This window comes from Camarhynchus parvulus, chromosome 4 (assembly GCF_901933205.1).
Source record: "Camarhynchus parvulus chromosome 4, STF_HiC, whole genome shotgun sequence".
NCBI classification, from domain to species: domain Eukaryota; kingdom Metazoa; phylum Chordata; class Aves; order Passeriformes; family Thraupidae; genus Camarhynchus; species Camarhynchus parvulus.
The window spans coordinates 59,275,881-59,299,284 of NC_044574.1; the positions used below are offsets into that span (position 1 = coordinate 59,275,881).

General features: G+C 38.4%; 1 protein-coding gene across 9 annotated transcripts in view; it reads right to left on the minus strand.

The window, feature by feature from the left end:
* Positions 1-23,404, minus strand: part of WDFY3 (WD repeat and FYVE domain containing 3) — a 153,170-nt gene that overhangs the window by 71,720 nt on the left and 58,046 nt on the right. For all 9 annotated transcript variants that reach the window (XM_030947533.1, XM_030947540.1, XM_030947538.1 and 6 more), the window contains 8 exons: positions 15,674-15,783; positions 14,480-14,641; positions 13,198-13,390; positions 10,629-10,815; positions 7,782-7,948; positions 4,759-5,226; positions 3,306-3,404; positions 932-1,125 (listed from right to left, as the gene is read on the minus strand). In XM_030947533.1, coding sequence (XP_030803393.1) covers positions 932-1,125; positions 3,306-3,404; positions 4,759-5,226; positions 7,782-7,948; positions 10,629-10,815; positions 13,198-13,390; positions 14,480-14,641; positions 15,674-15,783 — 1,580 coding nt within the window. The remainder of the gene's footprint in view (positions 1-931; positions 1,126-3,305; positions 3,405-4,758; positions 5,227-7,781; positions 7,949-10,628; positions 10,816-13,197; positions 13,391-14,479; positions 14,642-15,673; positions 15,784-23,404) is intronic.

Genomic DNA, 23,404 nt, shown 5'->3' on the forward strand with positions numbered 1-23,404 from the left:
TTAAATCCTCTGGGAAACTCCAATATATTTTCTTTCCCTGTAAGTATGGTGAATAACACATGCTCAAAAATTGCTGAAGACCTTCACAGACATTACACAAAAAATGAATAGTTTTATTACAAGCTTTCCTTTATGTCTTTTGGAATAATAGGAAGCTGTTCATCTGCCAGAGAAATATTACAGTCCCTTTGAACAGAAATTAACCTAGATGTCCGAGTTCTCTTCTTTAAGACTCATTTGCTTTCTACCATTTGCCTCAGCTTTTCTACCATAAAATAAATCAGTATTTTGTCAATTTAAAAAATAACATTAGCTACTCTGAGGAGAAATTGTGGGTCTAGATTAGCAAACGAAACACCAAATACAACAGGAAACAGACAAGAGTTTTCTTGCTTCTTCCTCCACTCCCAGCCTTACTTTCTTATTATTCCATTATTTTGCTTAAGCAAGTTTTCCAGCTTTATCTTCTACTATGATCATTACAATTTGCACTTATATTAATTATTTCAGCATTCATAGATACAAATTGGTAAAATAAGATGCCACAGAAAATGCAAGCCAGAGCTGAAAATAAATGTATGTTACTTGCTTGTTTTTTTTCTGTATGTAGTCCCATTATTTTAAACCCAATAAGACCCCACCAGGGAAAATTATCATAACTGCAGAACCTCATTTTCTATCCACAAATGTGATGACACTAAAAACATATTTACTAGCCTACATCTCCAGTTCTGAAGCCTACCTGGATATAGATGGTAGAAGGGAAAAAAAAAACATGGATGAACTATATGTATTTCAACTCAAGAGACAGTCTACATACTGCCTAAACACCACCCATCCAATCCAGCTCAGTCCAATGCCCTTCTCAGTGTTTTCTCTCTTGGAACCACACCATAGGAGCAAGACTGCTGCAGAAGAACCCTTCACCTACCCTTAGGATGTCAGTTTTGAGCTGCAGTTCCGTAGGTGGGGCCGAGTGCATCAGCCCCAGCAGGGTGCCCATGTCATCCTCTCCGCTGGGTGACAACACCAGCTGCTGGATGATCATCAGCGCGTGCTGGCGGCACTGCGGATACTTCACAATGTTGTGCACACACCTGGCACCACCAAACTCCCTGAAAATGCCTGCTCAGAAAGAGGGTGGCAGAGTAAGCACTTTAAGAGTAAGCAAAATATAACCAGTGGCAAATAATGACAACAAAACAATACCAAAAGTGTTAATTTTCATTTCTACAGAATGAAGGGCAGAGTTTTAGCTCTATGGGTGTGCAATGATTTACTACTATTTTTCCTCCTCTAACACAAACAAAAATAGAACTTCAACGTCTTCTGACAAAATTTTTCACTAAAGGCATTGTGTACAAGGATGGAGGTCAGCTCTAAGAATTTCCTCAATAATTCTGCTTCTCCAACAGCGTTACTCTTTACATGCTGGAGGTCAAAGGGTCTCAGGATGAAATAAAAAATGTACCAAACCCTCCGTGTTTTGTGAAGACCATATACTGTTCTGGTTTAGGGTAGTGTTATCTTACATTTAGTAATGACCTAAATGCAGTATGAACTGAAAACATAACTGGGATGTTTCTGGACACAAGCACTGGTTGAGAAGTGGTTCAGTCTATCCACATCATGTGTAAGATTCTGCAGATTTTTTGTGGCAAGACCTATCCCTGTAGAGATTAAGCATAAGTCAAACAACATTTTTCAAGTTTGCTGGCTACTGCAATAACCAAAAATTATATGAAAATTGATTCTGAAAGCATTACAAACCCCAAAGTGTATATATATGGCATATATAATGTGTGTTTAGTACAGTGTCAGCACCTAGAGCATTGCTCTTATGTTAATTACTGAAGATGAAAACTGACTGTGGAAATGGATCAATGCTGCATTACTGCATCAAAAGGGATTATTTTCCATGTGATGATATACTCAAAGAGCAGTTTAAATGACCAAGTTCAGGATTAACAAGTTGATAAGTTGATTCCCTCTAACATATATATACACACACATATATACATACACGCACACATGAATCCCACTATCCATTTCCTGCTTCCTGCTTTCTCTGATGTCCTTTGGATCAGAGATGGATTCAATGCAAAAGGAGAGACCTCAGACCTTGAGAGAGATGGGCTTGTTGCACTCCTTCACAAGTAAAGCCCATCTCCTTTGTGGTCAGGTTTTCATAGAGACTGGGATAACATTTTATGTTTCTCCCACTCTTAGTGTAGGTTCTCAACTACCCAGCGAACCTGTGTGGGTCTGACATCCAAATTTCCTGTTGAAATGTAGTTGGCAGCTCTGCAATACTCTGGAAAGCTTATCAGAGAGACTGGTTTAAGATCAGAAACCAAGCACTGAGTGTGGTATGAATCACTGCAAGGCTGTGCCTCCTTATGCTTCTGTGATGACATATAATCTCTGCCGGCCTCTGGATACAGCGCCACTGCGCTCACATCGCAGTACAGACAACAGCCAAACTTTTTGAGAAATAGTTTCTCAGCTCCTCCTGTATGCTCTGAACTACTCCAGAACTGAGAGAGCTACGGATGAAATGAGGCCCTTGAACTCTCCAAGATTCCTCAGAAACATCATCTGTGGTATCATCCCAAAGTGCCAGTGTCTTTTACACTCCCACTGTTGTTACTCCAGTGGATACTCAGATATTAAATTAGTCCTGAGAAGCAGCAAGGAAGTCCTGATGGCTGATTGATGCTTCCTAGGCGAGGTCAGGAATGCTATCTAACAGCAGTCAAGGGTTTGTTGCAAGGCAGGCAGATGCTACCACAGTCTCAAAACCACTAAGTCTTGGTTAATGAATTATAATACAAAACTGCCTTACATTTACAAAAGGACAATTGTAACAGAGCCCTGTTTGTACAGCCCTGTTATTCCCTGCCTGGGAATAACTCTTTAATATAAATGAAAAAATACCTTTAACTAAAGATACAGGCATTACATTAAGCAGACATGACACTGTGAACACTGAACTACATTTTCTAATTATGTGCTTAAATTTTTGAATATCCAAACAGTCTTACAAGCATTACCATGAATTATTATAGACCTGTTGAAGAGTGACGGGTCTGGTGCTTGCCTTCAAGTAAATGATACCAAAGAAATTTAAGTTAAGCACTATCTTGTTCTCCTAATTTTATGCACTCCAGGCTATGCTGTCTATTCTCTTTCCTAGGAAAACTTGGCCAGAGAGAATGTGTATTTCAGCATAGTTGAATACTGCCCGGAAGACAGCAAGTCATGATTTTCTTTATACATATCTTGACAACAATCTCCTCACTCACCTGCATTTGTGTTTGATCCTTGTAGTAGTACTGTCAGGGTCTCCATAACCAATAAAGCCAGCTGCTTTTGGTCCTCAAATGAACTGTTTCTTGAATCCACTACAAAAAAATTTCAGAAGCTAAAGTCATAGAAAATATCACTCTTTTCAAAGATGTTTCTTAATACTTTCCACCAACATTTTTATTTTCTTTGCTTCCTCAGAGAGCATGCAGCCCCACCATTTTCCAAAGCAAGCTACCATTTAGTCTACACATGCATTCCTGGGAAAGCTTAACTATGAATCATATGAAAAGTTAATTTTATAAAGACAAGAATTTAAACTGAGGTTTTAGAGCACTGTGAGCTCCACTCTGAGTGCCTGACATTGCAGCTATTGTTTCTTCGAGTCACAAAACTACACCAGTTGAAGATTAACTGCATCTGCTCTTGTTCAGTTTTCAGTACCTGAAAAGAGAAATTCCACACAAAACTACACTCACATAATTACAGCAAACATGCTGATTACTTAACAGGTGTAGCAGACGAACACTGCAATTGGCATAGTACACACAAAGAAACACTCCAGGAAAAACAGTGGGGATTTGGTTATTTTAACTTACTCTAATAAAAAGTAAACCCCAACACAAGGACATGTGCACTCAGGTAGCACCCTGATTAGAAGACAGTTTCATCCATTTATTTACAGGAACATAAGAACTGATGCGTTTTCCAATGGAGTTGAAGGGAACAAAGCTTTCCAACTAACCTACAGCTATCATTCACTAATGAAGCTTCATACAATTAATCCAGGTGAAACATCCAGCAGTTATGGTTAAAAATTAAGTGTCACTGATGCACACAAAGCTTGACTGCAGTTTGAATGAAGAATGTAAAAAAAATTGTCTGTCTGTGCAAGTAGGCTTCTATGGCATGTGGCAGAGCCGGCTTTGGAGGCCTAGCAGCTAGAGCTTATCTGAGATGCTCCAGTCTGGAGACAACTCATCCTCTTTTTTTTTTTTAATGCTTAGAAAAATGTAGATCCAGCTTATAAAAAAGTTTCCTATTAAGAGCTCAGATATGCACTCTATAGTATTTTTTCAAATCTGGGGCTAAACACGAAGTTACAAAATACTTTTTGTTAGCAAGAACATTGATGGTACGCATTGTCCCTATACTTTTTTCACATTAAGTAACAAATATTGAACCAGTACATCAAAAAATCATTTAGAAAGGAAAATATGAGCTTGTACTACTTTGCATTCATACAGCACCATTCATTAAAGTTAGCCTCGAGCTTCTCTCAAGAAACTGAGAGAAGCAATTCCAATGAGCTTTTAAGATGGCACAGCAGTCCTCAGCAGAATTCAGGCCTCGAGGTACATGTTCAGACTCTCTCATTTCTCCTAAATGCAAGACTCCACTATTTCCAGCCACAAAAGACAAGTATTAGAAAAATGGAAATGGACACACTACCTTGATCATTCAGTGCCTGAGTGGGATCTTTCAAAAGGGCTGCATATTTATGAAGAAGATTTACCATCACCTCCAGAAGCCCCACTTCCCTGAAGACATCCTTAAAGATGTAATCATGACGAGTGAACTTCAAGAGTGTCTTCATGGCAATGATGCTACACTGGAAAGAAGTGCTGGATTTTAAAAGGATGCTCACACTGATCAGTTCTTTACAGGGTATGTAATTCAAGCTGAAGACAACCAATTCCAGCATCTCAAAGTATTTGGTCTGCACTTCTGGAAGTTTAGGAATTTTCTCTGCAAACTGAGACAATGTGTGCTGCGATTCCAAAATGAAGTAGTTGGCATTGTCCGCCATATAAACATTCGTGATGGCATCAAGGATGATTTGTGCTAGATAGTTGGTTTTTGCTCTCAAAAATGCATTCTGGAGGACAGAAAACGCTTGAATATTCCTCACACTATGACCTAAATCAGGAAATAAAGTGGGATGGGAGGAAAAAGGAAAGAGAAAAGTTCTTAATCATCATAAACAATGAATACACTCATTAATAATGATCCATGCATTTTAATAAGTAGGAATAAAATAACAGTGTATGATGTCACTTTTAATAAAACCATCATTAAAATTAACTTCAAAAAAGCCTCTGCACATCCACTTACACTGCAAATTCCACAACCTACTATTCTTTAAGATGGCATCTCAACATATATTTGGTAGTAGGAGTTCATGTAAGCAGCTAAAGATACTGATCAAAGACAATTTCTTTAAAATAGATAAGTACACTGATTTAGTGTTACAATGTACACGGGATACAGTCCTAGAGACAAAACAAAGCCTGCTCATGACGTACCCATGCCATAGGAGAACTCATTATAGCAACAGCGATTGGTTCTGTGTTCCGTAATGCAGAACACAGCCCTTGCAGCTGGGAATAAAAAAGCTATGGCAGGGTCCAGTACTATTAACAATTAAGGAATTAAAACACAGGGAAAGAGTTGTGAAGCATAAAGTAGCTATAATATTAGCACACAAATATCTCACAGCTTTAAAGCTCAGTCACATTTCTTCTTTTAAGCACCTTCAAGTTGACTGATATCTCATTCACTTAGCTAAAGAATGTATCATTTATGAGTGTGCCCCAAAATTTTCTATGGGCAGATATTACTCTTATTCTATTCAAAAGATGCCTTAAATTCAACTTTTTAAACTTCTGTAGGAATAGTACAAGACACAGTGGAGAGATCCCATGATACAGAAAACAACTAATGGTAAAATATAACTAACAAAATACACAATCAAGGGTGAGAACTTTAAAGACAATCTAAACAAAGCATTTAGGATGTTTTAACAATAAAATCTTTTTTTTCTCCAATAAAGGTATATGCAAACTTTTAACCTGATTTGAAAACTCTTTCATAAACAAAAAATTCTTATTTATTATGTCTTCTCTACAGCACACTACTCTCTTCATTTTTGTAAATTAAGTTGTCCAACTGAACAGTAAATTCAATTATCTTCATGCCTAGCCTCCCCACCTTCCCATTTCAGTATTTCTGCAGAAAGCAAGAGAAAACTCCCTAGTAAAAGAACATTGGAACAATTTCACATCTGGAAGAACACTAGTTACATTATAACACAGTTGTTCCTAAAAGGACTTCTTTACATGCTTTCTTTACTATGAAAATGTTCAAATGAGGGGATTTAGAGCTTCTTAAATGTGACAGGAACATAATAGTGTCAGATACAACTATTAATATTCTAACTTAGTATCAACAGTTGTTCCAGGCAATCAAGTAGATTAATAAATTATTTTTGACTATTAGGAGGACCCCTGAAGAAACCAAATTCTAACCAGCTTTTCAGAATTCAAGATCTAAAATGATTTAAGTGGAAATAATTGAGAAATTAGTAAATTGAGAAAACACTGTCTTCGTAAAAAGACAATTATCCAACATTATGAAAAGTAGGTAAAAGGAACAGAGATATCCTGCCAAATACCACAAAGTTAAAGAACTCTTTTGCAGACTGCAACAGACCACGGTTCTCTCATAATATTGTATCAGAAAAGCTGATTAACCTAAAAAAAAATTATTATAAAAACATGGAGAAATTAAACTGAGTGTTCATCTTCTTTCTCTCTTTAGTGCAAAAGGAAAACAATTCCTAAGAACAATTAACTCTCTCCATACCAGAGAAAGGATGGAGTCACTGTCCAAGGAACCTAGGATGTATATTCATTAGTCTATAAATCTGTAAATGCAATCCTAGAATAAACTTTTCTTGTGCAGTGGTGTATCTCCTAAAAGTTCAAAATAGCTCCACAGTCACTATTAAATTCCAAATTCCTTAGTTACATACAAGACTAACCTGAATTTTAAGTTCATGCACAGGATATGAAACATAAGTTTATTTTTATACAACCCTTTCTCCCCCAAGACTTCCTCAACCTTATCTCCAAATTGTAATTGACTGGTTTCAAACACATCACAGATTTTATCACTCTGATCGCAGTGGTGATGAAATAACAGATTTCAGCTCACAAGTTACATTTGCCTGAGCTGACAAAAGCTAACAGAAAGCAAAGTGGAAAAGGGGAAGGATTTAAAAACCAAAAAAAAAAAACCAGCAAACAACAAACAAACAAAAGAAACCAACAAAAGAAACCAACAAAAAAAATAGCAAGCCAGCACATCAGCCTTTCATATCAATTTAGTAAGAGAGCAGCTTAAAACACTATAAATCAAATCAGTGCATCTCTCCAAATCTCCACATAGAAAACTGTCAGCTCTGCAGGTTCTGCAGTGAAGAGGCTGGACCTGTCCTCAAAGCTTTCTTCTTTGGGTACCAACCCCAAAATAAAATATTTGAGACCAAAATAACTGAGTATTTGATACAGAATCTTAGGTAAAGAACTTACGCTTAGTTGCAAAGGGTTTGTTCAATACACAGCTGGCTCTGTAACTTGTCACTTGCACTTAGAACAAAAAAGTAAACAGAGAGAGCAAGAAAGCAGACTCACCTTTGCCTGCAGGCTGTGGGACTGCAAACCCAGGTAGCAGGAAAGGTACTCCAGTGGTAACACCAGCTGGTTTTAATTCATTGACACCATATGTTGTTAAGGAAGTTATCAAATTAACTAAGTCCTTCAAAGCATCCTTAGATTCAGCTTCTTTTGCCTGTTCTAACCTAAAGAAAATACAACAGGATCAAGTTAGCAGCACTAGTTTATCTGAACTCAAATCACTTCAGTAAGCTCTGTTTTCTTCTATCAGTTTAGAGACTAATTTTACTGCCTGATTCCTGCAGTATTTTCCATGTCCATATGTCATACCATTAGATTATTCAAACATTGGACTTAAAAGAGCAAACAGTTATTTGGCATAGGAATTTACCTCATAAATCTCTCCCTGAACTCAACAGTCAGCAGAGAGACACGAAAAATTACATTAAAAATCCTCTCACAGACATGAAGATACTGTATAGGAAAGTACATGGATAGCCTGTAATTAAATAGATCTGTATTTAACTTGCTAGACTACATCTGCCACTTTGAGAGTGAATATTTTGTGCTAATGAAAGGGTTTCTTGGTAAAGGCCTAGCACTCACAAGCATGGGATGAAGCACACTCACTAGAACTACAAACTCTTACCACCTTTGAACACAAGAGAACAGAAATGCCAACATCCCATTCCAACCATTTACTGACAGGAACACACCATCAGACCAAACCCTAAAAACTGACTCTGAATCCTAACACCATCCTCATTTTCCTGCTACTTCACCACAAATAAAATCACGTTTAATTATTTACTAACTGTAGATCTCAGGAGTAAGCTGGGGTCCACATTTTTCCATGGACTCAGGCAGTGCAAGCTCTGTTTTACCTCTTGCTGACAAATGATTGTGGGAGCCCTTTACAAGCAGCTTATTCTGCATCCTCCATCTTCTTCTCAGTCAGATGTGGCTGAGGAAGGAACCTCCTACAAACAAAAACCTCCTGCAAACAGTCACTACAGAAACATGGAGCTCACTTAGTATCATTCTACTAATCCTCCACATGCCCTGCCCTTTCACATCATCCAGATGAAATTACCAAAGTGCTCCTCTGCCCTCATAGATCATCTGCAATTTCTTACTGAGCCACCTTCTTCACACATCCTTCTGCTTTTCCAGCTCCAAAGCCTTTCTTCTTTGCAGCTTGAGACCAAGTGTCCAGATTTCATACCCTCACATGACAGTTTTCACCATAAAAGTGCCCCAGAGTGAACAAGTCTCTGTGGGCAGGTTTGAGCCAAAACAGGGAGAATACGTCACTGTGGTCCATCACTGACCAATGCACGGGCTTATTCAAGATCATTGTTTTTTGAAAGGAACTATGTTCTTCTAGAAAACCTCCTCAGGAAGAAATGAGGATAACACATTCCTACACTATTAACCTTTACTGATGTCACCTGATGATCCCAGGTGTCCTCCTTTTTCAATGAGACATTCAAATCCCTAGGCATCCTATACATTTGGCAGGGATCCCCCATTCTTCAATCTAAGGATATGCAAGCTTAGGGGAGAATTTGTTTAAAATACTCGATCTACAGAGAATCATTTTAGTACCTCAACATGTAACATGACAGTATGTTCGCCTCATATTTCCCCTAAACTCTGGCTGACAGTTTCTGGAAAACAACTGCATTTGAATTACACTACTTTGAATTAATGCATTAGTGAATATAACATACTCCAAAACTCCACTTATAGAACAAGAAAAATAACAATTCCTTAACAGGTGCTTTAGCTTTTGTGGCACCAAAGGTAACTTATGAGTAATTTTAAGTGTGATTAAAAATGTCAAATGCCATGTCTTTGTCTGGTATCCATTTAAAACAAACAAAAATCCCCCTCAAAAGTATACAATGTGGTGGAAAAATTAGTTCAAATATTTGTGTGCCAAACCTCAGCATACTAACACCAAAAATAGGGAGATAACAACATTACCATTTCTCAGTAATAATGTTTTAAGCATCTTTGACCCAAATATATTTTGCAAGGTGTACACTTATAGTTACCCAGTATGTACCTTGGATTTGTAAAATATATATATATTTTACAATAGCAACAGCTAAGCATTCTTCTTCAGAACTTCATATTCAAACAGAACAACATAGACTGCCCACAGATTTTACACAAATAAAGCAATAGACACTCTTTTCTCAGTCAGAAAATTAAAGAAGTTTCTTTCATGGAAAGAAAAAAGAGATCATGGATAAATCATATACCAAGGGTTTTTTGGGCAGGCATTTTCATTATCATATTTTTTAATGCATTAGCAGCTTGGAAGTACTTTTACTTAGGAAAAAAACCTATTCCCCCATAGGATTCACCACATTTACATATGGGAGTTTTTATTATGATAGCATGATAAGACAATAATTATAGAATTATTTAGGTTGGAAAAGACCTTCAAGATCATTGAGTCCAGCTGTTAACCCAACACAGCCAAGCCCACCACTAAACCACTCCCCTAGGCAAAACAAAAACTCCAACCACTCAAAAATCACTAGTTGCAGCCAAAATTTTGTGTTTTGGACTCTCTCCAAATATTTAGTACCAGTTTTTTTTAAGCAACTGCTATCTTTCCAAAGCAAGAAACACTTAGTAATAAACCAGTACTAAAGAACAAGAAGTTCAACAATGTAGTTTAATAAATGGAGAGAAACACAGAATTCAATGTTTTGGCCCTAATATCTTCATTCCATAATGATCTATAATCACTTATTTGTTTAAACCTATTCATCTACTCTTTATTAAGAAAACTTTTTTTTGAAAAATTCTCAGTGATCGGTCTGCATTTCTTCAAGCATTTTTGCCTACCTGAGGAGAAGGTCACAGAGGAAGTTGTATCCTTGCCATATCCTAAAATCATCCAACAACGTTTGGGATACATCACTGGAGTCTTTGAGAAAACAAGAAAGTCCAGCAAACATCTCAACTATTTCTAGGGGAGAAAGGTCATCAGACTGCTGCATGTTCTGCACACATGTGGACAAACATTCCTTTTCTGAAAAGAATTGCAGAGAAGTTTAGGATTTTACTGACATTAATGACAGCAAGAGGCATAACCGACACACAAAACACAGCAATGAAGTAACTTATTCAAGCATCTCTTGTCACAGAACACTTAATACTACTTGAGGATGAGAAGTGTTCTCAAACGGCTTTGGATCAGAACCCTAACCTCTTTTTGCCAACCTCTTCCTCCCTTTTACAACCCTTACTCTTGTAAGGAGGAAACTGTGTAGATAAATACTAATTTTTACTTTAAAAGTCTGACCAGATAACTCAACAAAATAAAAAGACAAATATGGCAACTGTAAGTCATTCTAAACCATATTTTTTCTTTTAAAACACAAAGTTATACAAAGCACTAACTTGAAGTGTTATTAAATCCATAGATATAAACCTTTACAACATGTCATCTTATTCCTTCTCTGGTTGGCATTTCACTGGCTGGCATCAAAAAGACATAGTTGCCTTGCCCTGCATAATTCTCATATTCCATCAGTTCAGTCGGTCAGTAACAAAGTTTCCTCAAATCTACAGTGAGATTTTAAGTTGCACTCTGTTTTGAAGACGCTCCCTTTAATTATTTGCTATTTTAACTTTGCAGCATGCACAACACAAGCACAAATCTTTCTAGCTAGACTGATGACAAAATTTTCCAGAGGTTAAATCAGTGCATGAGAGCGTGAAAGGATGCTCCTTTGCATATGATGAAATAACAAATTTTTCCTGAATATAAGTTGTCTTGTGACAGATGTTGTTATCTCTTAAGTCAGGTTCACTTTTTTAATCAAAAAGAAAGAGGTAATGCTGACTGGCTTTCTTTCTAAAATTCCATTTCACTTTTTAAAGAACCTACAGTATCTTTTCACATGCCAGCTTCCCTCCTCTATGGATCAAGCCCATAGAGAAGCAATAATGGTAGCAACTGTAACACACCAAATGACAGTTGAAACTCCAGTTATTTTCTTCGTTGCACTTAACAACAGCTTCACACATGTACATACACCTTCTACACTCATCAAAAGCCCACCAGAAGTCTATCACCTTTTAAGTCCTAAAAACACTCAACTGGTGACTATGCTGTGCTTTGAGTGATACTGTACATTCACATCTTTTTGACTGGAATTGGAAACACACTGCTAGCAGAAGTAAAAAAACAGACTGAAATTTTCTCTGAAATATGTGAGAGCAGGGTGATGTATTCAATAAACCAGCAATATAGAGCCTTGTAGCTACTTGCTTCTCAGGGTGTGAGCAACCCAAAACTGTGGGTTTCTTCTTTTCCAGTACGTGTACACTGCTAAAACATGTAAGGATGTTAGTTCATTCCAACAGTCACTCCAATTAAAAACTACAAATGCTTCCTATGTTGCCCCTCAGTCTAAAGGCCTTAAATATAATATTAGAAACATATTTTATCAGATTTCTTACCTCAAGTCTTGCATACCTAAACACCCATATGGTTTTCAATTTGTGCAAAAAGAATAATTTGTATGCAAAGCTGCTTCGAGGCAGCTAGTATCCTCTCCAACACTGGTTTTCATCTGCAAGTTGTTGTCAACCAGCTTGGCACCTCCCTCTTTACCAGCTCCTTGCAAAGATAGATAATGACTAAAGTACTACTTCCATTAGCTACCAAAATCTGTAACCAGCTAATGTCCCTGTACAGTTTCCATGCCAGCAACAGCCAGGATCTACTTGTCTTAAAAATGGACAGGAGACAAACTGGAATGATTCTGGATGCTTCATTCATTTAGTGACTTACAGGATGGATTAAGGCCATGAGATAACTTAACTTGGCCTTCATCATGCACAAAATCTTCAATCTGTAAAGGAAGGTGGGGAAGACGAGGGCCTGGCAGAAGAAATGCAGGCTGACTCAAGTGTCAGCAATCCAGTCAGTGACAGACCAGGGAAAACATAAGGGCTCCAAACCCATCCAGCAGAGTATGGTTCTCAGCCAAGCAAAGAGCCTCCATGGGCCAAGCCCTAACAACATCCTTGGGTCGGGAAAGCTGGGCTGGACCACAGGGGAGGAAGACAGCTGACTGCTAAGAATTAATGCATCTTCACAGCAAATATTTTTCAATACAGGCAGTTACTGAAGTTACCAAAAGCCTTTCCTTTTGGTTATCATGAACACTACACCAAAACATGAGAGGAAACTGTCCTTCCAGATTAAACTCAAAGGTGAATGAGACTGACTCAGCTCTCTCACTACACAATGGCTTAGAAACATTATCTGTATGTAAATAAGCATATGCCCAAACTAAAAGCCTAGAAGCTTCCCTATTATTTTCATGCCTATTTCCCAAATAAGAAAACTATGAAAGAAGAGTAGGAAAAAATCTTAGTAATACTAAAGAAAGACACATACCATGGATGTATTTCACTACATTGACACTAAGGCCATGACGAGATATGGTCATTAGTACTTCTCCTGCACTCTTCCTCCAAGGCAGGTTATAGGGAGGGCACCATGAGGTTATTGCACTGAATAGAAGCTGGAGATCATCCTTCTGAGCCAGTTCTTCCGCCGGGGACACAAAACTGCACAATTTTACTAGGATCTGAAATAGGAAGTCATTAAACAGCTAGCATTAATACCTTTATCACTAAAAATTTTGCCTAGACTTAGTAAAAGGTGAAACATTCTTCCAGTGAGGAAACCCATTAAAAAAGGTAATTTGCCGTTTTCTCTTTGTGTGTTTCTATGCTTTGAACACAGGACAAGGTTATTTGACACATGGTTATTTCAAGTCCCAGTTCAGTTTAAAATGCTTACCAGAAGACTGGAAGCAGAATTTAAATCTCTTAGGCTGACACAGCATATCTGCATGGATACCAGAATATTCCATTCTTGGAGAATCTGCCAGTTGCCTAATTTGCAGGTTTAAATTCTGCACTGAAGGAGAAGCCCTGTGAGGCAAACTGCTGTATTCCTTCCTAATGCAGGAAGGAGGCTATTGATGGGTTGTTGGCAGAGCAGCAACCATAACATCTTGGTCAAATTAAGTTTGTCAGGAACGGCTACAGAAAAACTGCAAACCTACCTGAACAACTGGCACCTGGTCTGAATTTCCTAATTACCAAAACCAAGACAAAATGCAGCTGTGTAAGTGAAGCTACTACATCGCACTCCCTTTTCTGCATGTTTTGAAATGTCTGATTTTTTGCATCTCATGCAGGAAAAACTCAGGCTCCCTCTCAGAAAACTGGAGAGAGGCTGTCTGCAACTGGATGGGGAGGTCTGAAACCTTGCTCATTCCAGTCAGTTCATTTGAGAGCACCACTTTATTATCAATACTAACCTTTTTTACTACATCTATTTCAATCAGTAACAGCCAAAGATAACAAGTACTAGGACCAATTAGATGAAAACATAATAGTAGTCCACATGTTGCTCCTTTTAAATATCTGTGCAGAAAAGCTGCACAGATTTCTGTGCTGGAGGTATTTGTCAATGACAAAAACTAGAGGAGGAGTGGGAATTTAACCTCAACTGTGCTTGCAGGAAAATCCACCTCTCTCTTAGCTATCAGTTTTTTAAGATTCAAGGAAGAGTAAAACCTGGCTCAAGTGAAAAGTTCCTAGACTTTGCTCACATGGAGTATTTACATTCCTCTTGCAAATTCCCTGACCTATTTTACCTTTCTTACCTGTACAAAGACTTTCTGTAGTAGCGCTCGGCGCTCTGCGAGAGGTAGTTCATTCTGTGCTCCTCCAACTACCTCAGGCACGTGTGGAAGGTCAAAAAACAGATACAGACATTTAACAAGTGTGGAAGGCACTGACATTGTAGTCATGCAGTCCACAGTTTTCTGAAGAAGAAGAAAACACCGCAAAAAAATACCAGTTCAGCATATTGTATATTCCAAACATCAATAATAATGCAGTTGATTGAAATGCTGGTTTTTCTTTCTCACACCTTTGGCGAGATGTTGACACAGCAGTACAGATTCACCATCTATTCTTGAGTGCCTATGCAAACAGTAATTTTAAAAATAGGATGATTTATTTACATGACAACAGCACCTCGTAGCCACAGTTTAGAGCAATCAGTGCACAGGACAGAAACAAAACCTGTCAGTCTCTGCCAACAGAAGTTAACAATTACAAGACCTTCAGCCATGCCCTCATCATCTATCAATTCTTTGTAGTAGGAGAAATGGGAGTGAGAGGAGGACATTTCAATTTATACTCTCACTTGGCAAGAAGGTGTAAGGAGCTGCAAGAAGCGAAGTAGCAGAAAATATGAAAGCATCAGTAGGAAGAAAAGACAAATTGGTGTGGAGGCTGGTGACATACTAAAACAGAGATAAGATGATGTGCTGAATTACAAAGGCAGATTAGAGCAGAAATAACAAACCACACAGCTGCCCAGTATCCTGCCAGAGAAAGATCTCTGATGGAGCACAGCACCAGAAGCAGAGGCAGGAATGATTCACTACCACCCCCATTCACCACTGCTCTGGCCTTGCTTTTTGCAACTGCTGTGGCCCTCCTCCAGTGAGGTTCAAGGTCTGAACTATTTAGGTGCTCTATGTGCCATGCATCTCATGGGGCACCAAGCAGCAGTATGCAAGAGAAGCCACTGGGCAACAATAAAAGTTGCATGCATTATTCAAAAGAACATTATAAATTAAAGTCCCAAAACTACTCTTTTTTCAGGCAACTGAAACCACAAGGAGCTAAAGCATAAGTCCTGTGGCAGTACAAAAAAAAGAGGATCTTGACACAGAATAGCAGAATATAGTTACATCTTCTGGTCAGTGTTCATGCAGTTCATTTTATTATTGCTTTTGTCTCTTCCACTCCATAATTTATCTTTAACTTTGCTGTTTCAGACTAACCTGTCCTGATGAAGCTAGTAAATTGATTGTGGTGAGCAGCATCCAACCTCTACTTGCTTCTTCACTTTGATTGACCTCCAGAAACTGGACTATGGCACGACTTGCAGCCTCTGTAAGGGCAGTAAAAAGAAAAAAAACAGTAAAAATTCAGTCTGCTAGTCTGCAGGAGGGAACACATCCTCTCAGCAGCCCCAAGCACTGAGCATAAATTCACCTTTACAGCACTACTTAAAAAAAGGACTAGGCTTAGGCCTATGCCTTCCAGACACACATTCCAGTCTTACACATACACTTGGCTTTGACACTGGCAAGGCTGCAAGAAGTACATTCTTTGGTCATGCATCATCCTTTGACCAGCAGACAGATTTGAGTAACCTGCAGCAACATCTCTTTCAGTAGTTTTGCTTTATCAATATACAATATATTTTTTCCAAAGACATCAAGTCACCATCAATTAGGGGCCTCTGTGGAAATAGTTGAAATTTCGGAAAAAAAAAAGCTGCACTGAAACAACAGTATGGAGGATAATGGGGATTTTAGGGAAGAAGAAGTGCTGAAAGACAAAAGGAATAAAAAAACAGGAAAAAAAGTAACATTAAGAGTATGATCAGCAATTACCACATCCCCATCCGACATTTTTTGAGAATGAAAACAGTAACAGCTTATGGATAATTCTTATGATTGAGAACCACTTCTGGATGCTATTCCCTATCAGTCAGAGCCAAGACAAATACTCAAACTAGTAAACAAGTTATCAGCCTCAATAAATAAATCAAGAGAAAATGCAACCCTATATCACTGCTGCATGAATACACACTTATGTAAGAAGTCTAAAATGCCAGTTGTGATGTCTGCCCATTACCTTTAAGAGATATCTAAAAACATTTTTCCTTAATAACTGTGTATCAATCATCTCCTGTGCTTTTAGTGTCAACAAGGGCAGAAAAGGAAGGTGAATAATATCACATAAAAAAGAAATTACAAAGGAATTACTAATGGAGGAATAAATCTGCAACTGAAGAAAAATCCTATTTTAATATTGGCTTGGTTGCTTCATCTGCTGTTAAGATTCCCCAGCACATACCTGGGAAGTTTATTTGACAGGCAGCACATTTCATATGGCCAAGTACTTATCAAACCTGTAGTGTCAAGTACAGCGAGAAGATCACTTTCTGAAGCATCACACTGTAAGCTGTGCAGATTTGGTTCATTTGTTCAACAGCTCCTCTCTCATGTTTTTGTCTGGCAGACTTTTTTCCATAACAAACTTCTGCACAAACCGCTGGCTTTTCCAATTCTGGTGCTAAAGTAAGGAGAGGCCCCTACCACTTCACTCTATGAGACTGAGATAAATTTTGAGATACCAAGGTGAAAAGTAAGGCAATCTATAAAACTCACACAAACAAGGACAAGTAGGAATTTCCCAGCATGCTAACCTGAAACTATCGGTGCAAAGCACTGGTCAGATGGTTGGGTATATGAACAGGCCAACTTAGAAAGCACAACAGCCATGACACAGTTGCATTCCCTACACTAAAGGCATAGGCAAAATGCCAGAATTCCTGACAAAAGCTGGTTTTCCTCAGTTCTGAGAGCCAAGCATGTCTAAAGCATGCACTGCTGCTACAAGTGTCACACTAGCACAGCATAAGGAGTGATTTTGTAGGCCTATTACTTTTCTATCTCACCACAGACAGAGCTGGGCAATCAGTCTCTGCCTGCAAGAGACTGCACACCAAACTGGGTGTGCACAGCCTCCTTTGGGCACAGTCTCCAAAGCCACCTATGGAATAAGGGCTGGTTCAGTCATCTTTGAAAGTGAAACTCAGGGGTTAAGTCCATGCTTTTGAAAAAGTTGTCATGCTGCTGGCATCCTGGCAAAGCAGTTGAACACTATAAATAGCAGTTTCAAAACTGTCACTCTTAATTAAGCACTACCTAAAACACAGACAGCATTTTAAGTGCTGGAACACGTTCTCTTGTCATCTGCTTTGAGCAAATTTGATAGCGCTATCATTTAAGATTAACTTCTATCATCAGCACTAGTCTTAATTTATTCCTTGTACCTTTCCCCTGTTTTTGAAGAGTCCAAGACATCACGTAACATAACATCCTGTATGTGCCCCACTCAGATGTCCTTAGCCCTTCAACTTCTGCTGCAGAAGAAAGCCAGTTCAGGAGTGGGATATGCTAACTAGTAAAAACATCAAAAAGGCAAAGAGAAAATAATATGTAAATATACCTATTGAGAGAGTGGTGCAAGCATGTACATGTGAGTATGACCATGATTATGTGGCTACATGGTTAATACACAGGAGTCAGATTTTCCAGCATGGATTAAGTATACATGGGATAGAGGCTTGGTAGAATCAAACAACAAAATTTTTTTTCATGTGTAAGAAGTGCACTGCATCCTGGACGTCAGAAAACCAAAAGGTAGCAAGCAGTGGAATTAGAGCCATTCAGATGGGTAGCAAAAATCATGCTACAAGCACTGCAAGCAATGTTGTTGCCTATAGCAATAGCAATAAGGGCAAATTTAGTACAAGAAGCTTTTAGTTAGACAATTGAGAACCATAAACAGCATATAATAGCATAATCAGACTTCTGTAAAGCTTATTCTGGAGGGGAATATTAGTGAAAAAAAAAACCTGTTCATCTGCCAAGGGTGAGAGGGGAGGGGCAGTCAAAGGTATGGATGGGTGTGTCAGGAGGTGGTGAAGGTGAAGCTGAAGTCAGGGATCCCTTCTCTAATGGAGCCTCCTAGAAGTCTCTGCTGCTTCTTTTGGGAAATGCCTGAAGACACAGTCAGGTATCTAAAGTTACAGAATACAAATCATTCCAACTACCCAGATAGTAAGAGAGAAGTATCAACCCAAATAAAAACATGATGGCACAAAGTCTGCCTTCCATCATCAGGAGCAGAGTTGGGCTGTCATCACACGTGGCAGATATGAAGTGGCTGATGCCTTTGCAGCGTGCAGGAATGGAGGGCTGCTCATCCAAAGATAAAACAACCCAACTGTGCCAGCTTTTAGCCTAACGCAGATGATAAAAGAACACTTTCTAGGATCTCTTGGAAAGGTGCTATATTTTACTACACTTGCCTTGCATAAGGTGTGGTAGAAAGCACCAAAAGCAAACAAAGATTGACCAAAACTAATAAGATATAGGAGTTGTTGATCAGAACTGGCTTTTAATGAATAGTAGCTGACAGGACACTTCTTTTTCCCAATTTCAATAAACACAAACCAGAATCACCTTGTAAAGCAAAGTCCCCCACAGAACAGGAAGAAGACATATATGCAATGAAAAGATGTGCAATCCCAGCATGCAAAATAATTTCCAACAGTCTATTCTCAGCAGAAGAAAAGTTAACATACCTAAAAAAGTCTGAAAGCAGCCCCTAAGTGCACTTCTTTTATTGATAAAGATCCTCCCTATCAGGAAAACTTCAGACTTCATTAAAGAGCCTGAAAGGCACCTTAGTAGCAGAAGATCCCTTCAATTATCATCTGTAATTCACCCAAATGCAAGATGCACTTAAACAAATTATACTAACTTATGTGGATTGAGGATAAACATAAAATTAGTTCTGCTGATGTGACAGAGATTAACTAAAAAAACCAAACCAAACCCCAAAAAACCCATTAGAGTTTGCAGATAAATGAATCTTTAAGAAGAATAAAGGTAGGCATTCTCAGAGGCCAAATATCAACCACTGATGTGGTTTTTTGCAATGATGATGAATGTTTATCAACTTGATCTCCCAAAATGGTTTGATCAAGAGATAGTCTTTCAGCTGATCTGCTAGAAAAATGCCTGAGAAGGTTAAAAGGATTTTCAGTGGTGAAACAGTTTGAGCAAATCTGTGAAATTAAGAGGAAAAGAAAGAAACTGGGGGTAGAACCCCTTCCCCCACAAAAAACACAAACTAAAAAAAAAAACTCCCAAAAAAACCAACCCAAAACCAAACAAACCGAGAAAAAAACTCCCTAAAAACTAAAAAGAAGGGGGGCAAAAAAAAATTCAAACCGAAAACAAACCATCTCGCCCCTCCTTCCCCCCCAAAAATAACCCTTGTAAAAAAGACAAAATCACTCAACATTCAGACAGTATCAACAACAACTGAAAGTGCTGGAGGTAGGAAGGATTAGCTGAACAGCCTAGCAGTACAGTAAAAATAAATTTAGCATTCAATAGTATGCTAATAAAATACCATAACAAACATCAACAAAAAATGTTGTAAATATGAAATTAAAAACTGACTGAAATTAATAGTGACACAGCTTAACTGAACTTAGAAGGTGCACAAAGCAGAGATGTACACTAGCTATCCAAATAAAATCACCAAAAAACCAAACAAACTTTTGAAACTGTCTTTGAAAGGAGACTAAAAGGTTCCAGACCTGTGATGTACCACTTTGCTTTCTCACTGTTCAGTTTTCTACCCTTCTTCAGTTTCGCTTGTCCTTGTAACCACTTATTCATATTCTGTCTACAGTATGGCTTTCCAGGTAGCAGGACTGCCCATCACTTAGGGAATCATTCTGAATCTCCCTGGGATAAATGTTAATGCATTAAATAATAGGCTCTGACTGGATGTCATTTGGTGTGCTTGAGATGCAGACAATGGAGAGGACTGAGTTAGAAACCCATTTTAGTAAAAATGGAATAATCACTACCACAAATAATAACCAATAACCACCAAATCACAGGTCTGCACACCCTCAACTGATGAAGTATGAGAAGCTGTTTAGAGTGAAAGAGAGGTGTTGGTTAGAGCCTGGTGCTAATAACACCAGGTTATGGGTACAAGTTGTGGGTACGGTTCACATAGGGGCCACTGACCTAAGAATTGGACTCCATGATCCTTGTGGCTCCCTTTCAACTCAGAATATTCTCCAATTCCTTCTCCAGCAACTTTAAAGACATGCTGTTGGAATATCTGCAAAATCACACAACCACCAACTTCATCCAGAGTAAAACACGTTAAATGAAAGCGTGCTTCCTCTCCAGCCAAAGTAGCCATTATTAACCACACTGGTTCTACCAAGTTTCAGCTGAGCCTGTCCCTTCTTTCAGAAGTGTTTTTCAGCTCTAAGCCAGATGCACTTGCTCCCAAAAGAAAAGCTCATCTCAGAACTGAGATTAAATTAGAAATAGATGTTTGAACATATATTTTAGATAGTACTACCACAACTTTTTGATCAATTCAAACACAAAATTGGACTTATTTGTGATAAATGTGGCAGCTAAAAATCTCAAGCATATAGAGCTATCTCACCCATGACCCCACCATCTTCTAAACAGACTAGACCGTCCACAGCAAGGGAAACTATTCACTAATCCTCATAAACAGTTACTGCTGTTACCAGAAAATCATTCCTGTTGTACAGCAAAGACTGAAACCTGCAAGATGATTTAACTCAGATGTAACTGCTTAATTTTTCTTACTATCCCTACCAGAGAAATAAAGCAGTTGAAATGTAGCTGAACACACAGCTACAATGGCAACGTTCAGAGACCACTTAAGACAGGGTGCTGGCACAGTTACTACTGAATCACAAAACACTATTCTGAGAAAACTACTACAGTCTGCCAAGAATAACTGAGATATGCCTCCACCATGGCAGGCATTACTCACATAGCTATTAGCATAAATATTCAAAGGCCTGATGAAAATAATTGCCCTGTGTTCCATTATCAGATGGAGTAGGAAAAAAAAAAGAAAAAGCAAAGAAAAAAAAACAACCAAAGAAACAAAAAAAAACCACAAAAAAAACCAAAACAAGCCACAAAAAAACCCAAAACCCCAAACAACCACAACATACTGACAGGCAAGATTTAACCATACCACATTCCCCCCTGTAAAATACTGCCAACACACTTATAGAAATCAAGTTCTTGCAAAATTTCTTCCCTGTCATGAACTATCACAAGTTGACTTGTATGGAAAGCTTGTCTCTAACACAGGCTCAGCTATTTTGTTGATTTACATGGAGCACTTCACACCATCAGGAATTTGCACTTGTATATTACCAGAGACATTTCCTGCATGTTGTTGCTACTGAAGTTTTTTACTTTTAAAAACATGTTAGGAAATATAATTATCTGTCAGCAACTATTAAGACATGTTATATGTTTGTGTTTGAGACACAAAAAGAATGGAAGTTCTAAAAAAATTATGCAAAAACCCTCACAATCCAGACACAGTATGAGGTCTTTAACATAAAAACATATTCTAAAAAGCCAATAATTTTATTTTCTTTTTAAATCAGCATCACAGGAAGTGTGTATCTACCTCTAATAATTTTAACACAGAAGTCTACAAACTGAGTTTTAACAGCATGTTAATTGGTTATTTCTGGAGAGAAACCAGCAACTCACTGGTCCCACCAAGAGAGCCACAATCTAACTGCTCAACATGGACCCATCAGGCTTTCCTGAGCTCTAAAAAAGGTTTACTGACCAGAGTAACAGGAATCCTGATAAGAGGAAAAACGACTGCTTTCTGTTTTAATAGAAACATTGGTATTCATTACATTAAAGCTTAGAAGAGCACCAAACTGTCCTTTTAGTCATTGTGGTCAAGTTTCCAAGTGGGGTGGAAAACATGAAAAATACCCCAAACCACCACTGTCAACAAAAATCTAACTCTGACTTGTAAGGTTTTAAGAACCGATTAACTCGGAGCAATAAGCAGAGATATGGCTGAAGTAACACAAAAATGGTTACTCCCCACAGAATCCAACTGACTAGCAGGCATAACAGATGTTCCCTGGGAAAAAAGGTCAAGCAAACATCTCCGTTCTGCCAGCACGGCTGTTGGACACTTATTTCCCCCTAATACTCAAAGAAAAGACATTTTGCGCCTGTTTACCCATAGAGAACAGGTTTGGTCTATGATATCTGTTTAGCCATCTGGAATGTTTCACTGCTTCACTGTTAGTCACTCCACTTAAAATGGAAATATATTGTAATTGGCACAGTTTGTGACTCCTGACTTCCTGTGCAATAATTTTCAGAGCCTTTTCCAGTCCTCCTTTACCACCAAATCCAAACTGAGAACACAGCACAGATCTTAAAATTATCTAGTAGGCAAAGACTTGATACTTCTTGGAAGCACTCCTCTTTAGAATAGGAAGTCTAAGAGGAAAGCTAATCAAACTGCCCTCTTGGTGCACTGTCCTCAGTTATGCAACTGCCAATACAACATCAGGTTCTGACACATTCAGGGGTCAACAGAACCAAATCTCACCCTGACATTTAATAATCAGAGGAGTCCACCGACATTTTTCGAGGGCTGGCATTGTTGGTCTGAATGCGGGATTTTCTGTACTTTCACATCTTATTAGCTTCCTGGCCAGCAGCTAATTTAAGATGCATAGTTTTGGAATGTTAACATATCCAAGTGACACAACACACCACCAACAGGCACCTCAGGCAAGATACAGCAGCTGTTCGCATGTATGTTCTTGGCCTCCTTCTCCTAGTAGGTCAAGCAACTCAGTTCACACCTCTCTCTCTCATCTGTTGAAATTCTGTGGAACTCAGCTTTCTCTGTAATCCAGGGAGGAAACCTCTAACCTCTTCCTCCTCTCTCCCTCAGTACAAAGGAACACAAGACAACACATTTTCATTACTAAAACTCAATTTCTGAGCCTGCACATTTGCTGTAAGTGGCAGCTCTTAGTATTCTGACTGATCTGAAAATCACGATGCACAGAT